Raw genomic sequence first — 7,952 nt, forward strand, 5'->3', positions numbered from 1 at the left:
GTTGGATTCTTGAAGAGTGATGAAACTTATGTAATGATTTCAAATATAGAAAATAGATCAAGATTTAATATGCTATACCCAAAGGTAGTAAAGATAAAGAAACTTAAAATTTTACCGTAAGTCTTATATGAAATTTGAAGGTTGGATCTATCCTGGATTGATCTAACATATAAGGATATTTTTATCTTTGATAGACTTATATAATTTGATAAATTAATATCAGAGTGCGCAGCAAAAGCATGGTGGGTTAAATTGATTAGAAATATTAATTCTTTGATTCTAAAGATATTATGGAATACATTAGTTGTAAATAAAGAATGATTTTTAATCTAATCATAGTCGGATAATTTTTGTTAGTAGGTTGCTTCATTGTAGATAATGTCAAGGAATCCTAGATATCTCAAGTTTATTAACAGCTTGATAGTTCTGTTATTAGTTCAAATTTAGAATGTCATGACATAGATCTCATATTTTTTTTAAAATTTAATATTATTACTCGAACTGATATAGAAGATTGAGATTTTTCTTAAGATGAGAGTCTACATATAAAATTTGTTGGAAGGTCAAGAGAAGAAAGAAATCGATGATTGTGAAGAGTGCCCGATGTTTGACCTTTATTTATTTTTCTATCAAGGGTAGCCTGAGATAATTATGAATTTAAGTAGAATGTATTAGACAAATAATAGAGGTATATTAATACAAGTCCAAAATATTACAGTTCTTCAAAAAGTTAAAAAATCAATGAGAAGGGATGAGTTTGAAATTTTAAATAATTTTTTTTATAATAAGATCATGAGAAATAAATAATATATATGACATTATCGTAAGCTTGAGAATGACATGAAGAATGTATACTTTGAAATAGGTATCTCGAACAACATAACTTAATTTCGAGGATGAAATTATTTTAAGGAGGGGAGAATGTAATAACCCAGATAAAAAAAAAAAAAAGGAGACGGAAGGAGACTCCCGAAGGGAGTCTTCTTCTCCGATGAATCTCGATCGGAGAAGGACTCTAGGCCTCTTAGAACCTAGGATTCTCTATAAATAAGACTCTCCTCTCCCTCACGAGCCTCCACCGACGACCGTCGAGCCCGATTCTTCTCCTTTTCTCCGTAGAAGCCGCGGCAGCCTCTTCTCATGTTCGTCGAAAATTGAAGGTCGAAGAGGCCACCGGAGCTCAGGTAAGGCTCCAAACTTTCTTCCTCTCCCTCTTCTCTTTCTTCCCATGGTTTTAGACTCCTCGCCGGCCTTCAGGATCGTCGAAAAATCCATGAACAAGATGATCCCCTATTTTTCGATCTCTTCTTGATTCTCCCCGACCGAACCTTGTCGCCGGCCGTCCCTTGCTCCACCGCCGCCTCCACCTGTTGTCGGATCTCCGGCCAAGCCGTCGGAGCCCGAGCCACCGAGGGGGGGACCTCACGGTCTTCCCCTATTTCAGCCAAGGGAGGCCGCGGGAAGAAAAGAAAAGAAGAAGAAGAAGAAAAGAAAAGAAAAGAAAAAGGAAAAAAAAGAAAAAAAGGAAAGAAAAAGAAAAAAGAAAAAAAAAAGAAAAAGAGAAAGAGAAAAATAAAAATAAAGAAGAAGAAGAAGAAGAGAGAGAATTTTCCTCTCTCTCTTTTCTCTCTCCTCTCTCTACCTTCTCTCTCTATATTTTCTCTCTCTAGACTCTCTCTCTATACTTTTCTCTCTCTTTATGGATTTTATCTCTCTAGAATCTTTTCTTCCTCTCTGATTGCATCATGAAGCCTAGGATCAATTTGAAATAAAAATATGATGATTTGAGATTGCTCCAAAATTCGTACGGTAGATCTGATCCCAGTCCGATCCTATTCAAAATTTGTAACACTTGATTCATATTGAGTCACTCTGATAAGACCTCTGATGATCTCGATCATGAGTGCCTCATCGGAAGGATACGAATATTTCTCTCTCCACTTTCTCTCTCTACTTTCTCTCTCTAGAATTTTCTCTCTCTTCATGGATTTTCTTTATCTAGAAGTCTTTTGGATCAGTGGAAGATCCAGATACTTAGATAAATCCTAATTTTGATTAATCCTAAGAGAGGTCTTTGATTTGTGTTATCAGGATCGATTATCGGTAATTTCTCTATATAATTCTTATATTGATCAGGGTTATGAAGAGATGATTGTCTGTATATGATATCGAGTGGAATATTTTGTTAAAGAAATTCATAAATCAAAGAAGAACATTGATTTCTGTGCTTGGATCAGTCACCGGTAAAGGTAAGAATCCCTGTACATGATCACTATTATATATATGCTATTTTACTGTTGGTCTTGCATCGTTGGTTTTGCATCGTCAGATTTGAGATCGATGAATTTATTATATCTGAGATACTGTTATTTGATTTTGAGCATGAGTATATTATTTCAATATATATGTATCAGAGATTGATGGCATGATTATATGGATATGACATATCTGAATTGATCATAATGCAAGACAGAATTGATTTGATGAAATCAATACATAATGATTAAATGAAAAGAAAGAGATATATGGTATGGACTAGCCTTGTCACATGGAACAGCCCGCCAGGAGCTTATGCCTGGGACAGCCCCCACTGGCTTACAGGTGGATCAGCCGGCCAGGAGCTCATGCCTGGACAGCTCGCCAGGAGCTTATGCCTCGGACAGCCTCTCACGGGCTTTCGTACGTGGGACAGCCGGCCAGGAGCTCATCCTGGGACAGTCTTGAAAGACTTTTTAAGTGGATTCGATCCAGATGATGACTGAGGTATAGACTTGGATAGTCCAGAGCCGGAAGGAAACTGTTAAGAATCATGTGATTATGAAAGGAGAAATGAAAGATAAGACATGAAATAATTGTTGAACAAAAGTATTTCACTTGTTAACATATGATGATGCATCTATTTTAACAAGACAGAAAATTTATGGATGTTTGTATTATTCTGGACATTGAATACGAGATTTTATATTTTATTGTTTATTCTTATTTTTAGATTTTATTACTATATCAGTGTGATATGGGAATTCTTACTGGGCTGTAAAGCTCACACTCCTTCATCTTTCTTTTTCTTCTCAGAGTTACAGGACGTTCATGATTGGCTATGGCTTGGATTTACGGGTGAGTAGAAGGATAAATAGAGTGTCATAGTATCTGATCAGAGAATTGAAGAAATTTAAATTATAATTATGCAAGATTTTATGAATTATTATTAAAATTAATTGTTATGGATGTTAAGCTTGTAATGATTTATTTTGGCCTTGCATATTCTTTAGGGCTTGCTCTAAGGAGTATGCGGCCATCACGTATCCGATCCGGATGTTGGGTTCAGGGCGTGACAGCAATAGTGATGAGTGATAAGATCCACGAAGGAAAGGGGACCTGACAGCTCTATGTTGATGGGGCAGCTGCAAGCAAAATGATTCGAGGAACATATTTTGTCATTCTTGGCTAGCTATTGGTTTTTCCTGGACCTGATCAATGGTCAGGCCCCACCTTGATGCTTGCATACTTATGTTTTGCTGAAGTGTCTGATCTTTTCAGGAAAAAGAAATGTCTGATCTAGGTTCTATGTCCTACAGCAAATACAGTGCAGCCTCAAGGCATGTCTTTGTTGCGGTGGGCTTTTGTGTGTGAAGACAAGGTAACCAAGTGTCTGATGACTGGTACAATGTATATTATTTACAGCTTTCTTATGGCCATAGGTGCATTGGTACTTTTTGGTATTGCAGATTATGATTTTTTTTTATCTCTTTTTTAGATCTAGCTTAGCATGTCATCAATAAGGCCGTTGAGGAAGTTCGGTTCCCCAACAAGCCAGGGAATTTGATATAACCTGGGGATTGTGTTATTTGTTCATGTTCATGTTGGTATGTTGCTTATGGTACATGACATAAAACTTCAATCAAAAGAAACCCCTCAGTGGATATGTTGGTTCACGTTACTGAGAATTTCAATGCCTAGAGATGTAGGAGGCAGGGGTTTTGTCTGTAGCGCTTTGAGCGGTAGATATTTTGTCAGCAGAGCTTTTAATAAAAAATGTCAGTTCATGTTTCTTGATTCACAACTAGGTTCTTTGTCATGAGAAATGCTCCAATGGTCCAATGCTCGTTCATACTTCCAAGTGATGTTAATGTAATATTTTGCATTTTGTAATTTGTTTGTTATACATTATGATATGGCTGTTGTCCTAATTATTCAGTATGCTGCTTCCATGGTCCTTCCGAGTCTACAAGCATAAGAATCCTCCTGCAACTTACACTAACATGCATCTGAGAATCAAATTTCTATGTTAATCTTCTAACCTACCAGCATCAGAATCTATGCATGATATTTCAGATGAGCAATGCGACAGATAACAATCATGATACCGAGGGGTGGCACTACGGCGGGGATGTAGTATAAGCTCCGGCTGCTTGGTGACACAAGGCAATGGATCTTCGAATATTTGACAGCAAACATTCAAAAAGAAACATAAATAAGAGTTTTCCCATAATCGGAGGGAAAGAGTTGTCCCAAAATCAAAATGCTTTGATATGAATTTACCCATTGTGCAAGGTCATGGATGAAGTTTGTCTCATGAAACTCATGAACTACTTGGCACATGGTAATGCCATATATATCTGAAAGAAAAACTTAAGTTCAGTTCCCATTGTGAAACAACATTTTAAGAAGTAATATACCCTTCTTGAACCAGATACAATACATAGTGAACAACCCTGCTTGTGCAGGGCATTGCAAAGAAAAGTCAATAATCTTGACTCATGCTCAAGAAGACATGCAGATCAAAGAATGTGAAGGAAGAATTGAGATGAGTAGGGACCAAAAGGAAAAAAAATATTACAAAGGTTTTTATTAGGACTTCACTGGAGTTGGCGGTGGTGGGATTGTGTATAGTGATCTCAGCTGCCTGTTAATAAGTTTGCTTTGATGGGCAGCCACTTGGAGTTCCATGTCATCTGACCACCATTGCTGCAACCCATGAGCTTCAAGAAACTTCTGAGGGCCCTTAGACATCACAAACAGCTTCGCCGCCGCATCATCTCCGACGTCGTCCTTCATCTCCGGCTCATCTGTAGTAACATCTGCAGCAACCCCGGCACGATCGGTATAATGACAGCAAATGTAGTCACTATTGTTCACATACAAGTGTGGCACCCATTTCTTTGTACAGAGTCTCTTCAGTCCAGGTTTAGAATCCTTAGCCTCCTCCCTGTCAAGCACAGGCTCACCACTCAGGGGCATTACAGCTCTGATTCTCTTCCAGACAGAACCAGCTTTCTCCCCAATAATCCTTAGACTCATGGCAAGCGAAACTGAGGGAGGGTTAAACAGATGGCATTCGACAAACACCCCTTGCTTTGCCAATGCTTTGCCCACTTGCAGAGCAAAGCCAGCACCCAAGGAATGCCCACCTATGCACACATTGCTGCTGCCAAACCTGTCGACCACCAACTTCAGTGCTTGTAATGCTCCGCCAAATCTAACAGAGCCCTTTAAGCTTTCCAAAGCAAGGTAGCGGAGATCATCCTCTAAATCTCTCCTAATTGTCGAGCTCTTCAGTATTGTTCCCCTGAGGACAAGTACAGCCCTGGGGGCACCGCTCGGTCTGAGCAGTATGAAATCGGATAGAGCAGCACTGCGGTCCCATTCTAGTATTGCGCCATAGATGGAGCCATCCCTTTCATCTAGTAGAGTCTGTACCAGCTTGTATTTGAAGGGTTTCCACCACTTGGGAGCGAGACCATTCTCCTCAGTCCTTTTATCTTGTCTGTCGAGTTCCAGCAAGTATACTGCCTGTATGAAACAAGCTATTACCATCCTCTTGTAATTTGGATCCCTCCTGGTAAAACAAATGTACCATAGCTAGAGTTAGATCATTATCCTTCAGTGATTTTGAGGCCTTGAAGCAGTTGACACTAGAATTAAAACAAAGAGAGCATCACTGGAAGAAAATTACTTTAGGCCGAAATTTGTAATAAGATATAATAGCATATTATTTCTTGGAAAACTTTGTATGTTAAGAATATTTGCAGAAAAGATGGAATGACCAATGCCTCATTTCCATCTGTCTTCACACCATGTGCTCAGCCATGATACCAGCAAAATCCAATTCCTTGTGATTATTTGACAATCAGAGCCAACAAAAAAGAGGAAAGTCTTGTTTTATAACCAATCTAATCCATACACTACACACCCAGAAAAATTTCTCTTTTTATTGCTGGAAAGGTGAGGGAAAAGGAAGAGAAAATAGGTGTGGATGAACATCTGACAAAGACACAATAATCCCTTCCATTAATTGAAGCTATTATCATTCACTTTCCAACACTCTCCCAGCAACCACCGAGTTCTTTGTAACAAATGAACAAAACATCTTCTTCAGCAGCAGAAACAAAGAAAACCAGTTGATAGAATCCAAATAAAAGAAGAACAAAAATCTTTCTTTGTGGTGAGCAGAGAGACGAACCAGCTAGAACGGATGAGATCTCTCCAGTTGGGGGAGGCCAGGTTACGAGGACCCGAGACGTGGAAATCGTATGGATGCCCCTCCACCTCCGCCACTTCCTCTCCCTTGTTCCCTTCTCCTCTCTTCTCTTCCACCGCGCTCTCATCCATCACAACCACACCGTCTGCCTCCCCTCCTTCTCCTCCTCCTTCCCCTGCTCTTATCTTCATCATTCTTCTTCCGTCGATCAAAGAGAGAGAGAGAGAGAGACAGATCGAGAAAGTTAGAAACCGACACTGAGAACAAAGCAGCAGGCCACGCTCAATTGAAGAGAACAACGGTCGAAAATGGTATTAATAGGGAATGGAATGCGATGGAGCGTGGTATATGCTCTCTTCTCGGATTCTTCTTTCTAGGATTCTACAGCACTCTCCGAGTGGGGCTCGGCTTGGGACCTTTTCTTCGCTGAATAATTTAATCCTTTTTGTTCGGATCGTTCACTCGTCCGGTAGCGGAAACGCGTGCAGAGGTTTGAATTCCGGAGGTCGCGCTCCCAACGGTCGGCTTTGAAGGAAAGGAGCCAACTCGTTTCCCAAAACCCACCTATTTCAGAACTTTCTTGGGGCGGGCTAGGGAAAGGGATTCGCACCGTCCATATTGGCAGGTTATCGAGTCGGCGTAGGTTGATGGCTCTGGTCTCCGCGGCTACAGTAACGTTACCAGCGGAGGATGCATCCGTGCTTAGCACCGAAGGCTCTAAATTATAATTTCGCAATAATTAGAAATGATGATGATAGGCCAGCCTGGCCTTGACTTTATATATATATATATATAATATAATATAATATATATATAATATATATATTATATATATAATATATATATATTTATATATAATATATATATTATATATAAATATATAATATATATAAATATATTTATATAATATATATAAATATATAATATATATTATATATAAATATATATATTATATATAAATATAATATATATATAATATATATATTATATTTATATATATATATATATAATATATAGGATAAATTATAAAATTATTTTTATAATTATTGATAAATTATATTTATATTTAATAATTTGAAAAACTTTTGTCTACCCCTAAGGCCTAATTCCTTCCAACATTTAATCCAAAATTTAATAAAATATTAGTCAAATCATTAATTTTGAATGAAATTAAATGTCATGTTAGAAAAAAATTTAAAAATAATTAAAAATAAATTTAAGCGGCATCATAACCACCCAAGAGTAGGTAGATTTTACTAACATCATTAATTTAATTGAATATAAATATAGATTTTATAAACTATTTATTATAAATGTAATAAAAATAAATTTTAGAAATTTTACTTATATGTGCACAATCATAATTTTTTTTCTTTGCATGTTTATTCTACGATTACGTACAGATAGAAATTTTGCTAGAATATATGTTATTTCAAATATTGATAAAAAAAAATATATATATATATAAGTTATT

At 37.3% G+C, this 7,952-nt stretch overlaps 1 protein-coding gene across 1 annotated transcript; it reads right to left on the reverse strand.

Moving 5' to 3' along the window:
* Positions 1–4,659: 4,659 nt before the first annotated feature.
* Positions 4,660–6,820, reverse strand: LOC105032194 (GDSL esterase/lipase At4g10955). Its single transcript, XM_010906572.4, has 2 exons — positions 6,461–6,820; positions 4,660–5,836 (listed from the first exon to the last, which is right to left on the reverse strand). Exons 1-2 carry the CDS (start codon positions 6,670–6,672, stop codon positions 4,849–4,851), a joined length of 1,200 nt encoding a protein of 399 aa, XP_010904874.1. The 5' UTR covers positions 6,673–6,820; the 3' UTR covers positions 4,660–4,848.
* Positions 6,821–7,952: the final 1,132 nt, after the last annotated feature.

This window comes from Elaeis guineensis, chromosome 7 (genome assembly GCF_000442705.2).
Source record: "Elaeis guineensis isolate ETL-2024a chromosome 7, EG11, whole genome shotgun sequence".
Lineage (NCBI taxonomy): Eukaryota > Viridiplantae > Streptophyta > Magnoliopsida > Arecales > Arecaceae > Elaeis > Elaeis guineensis.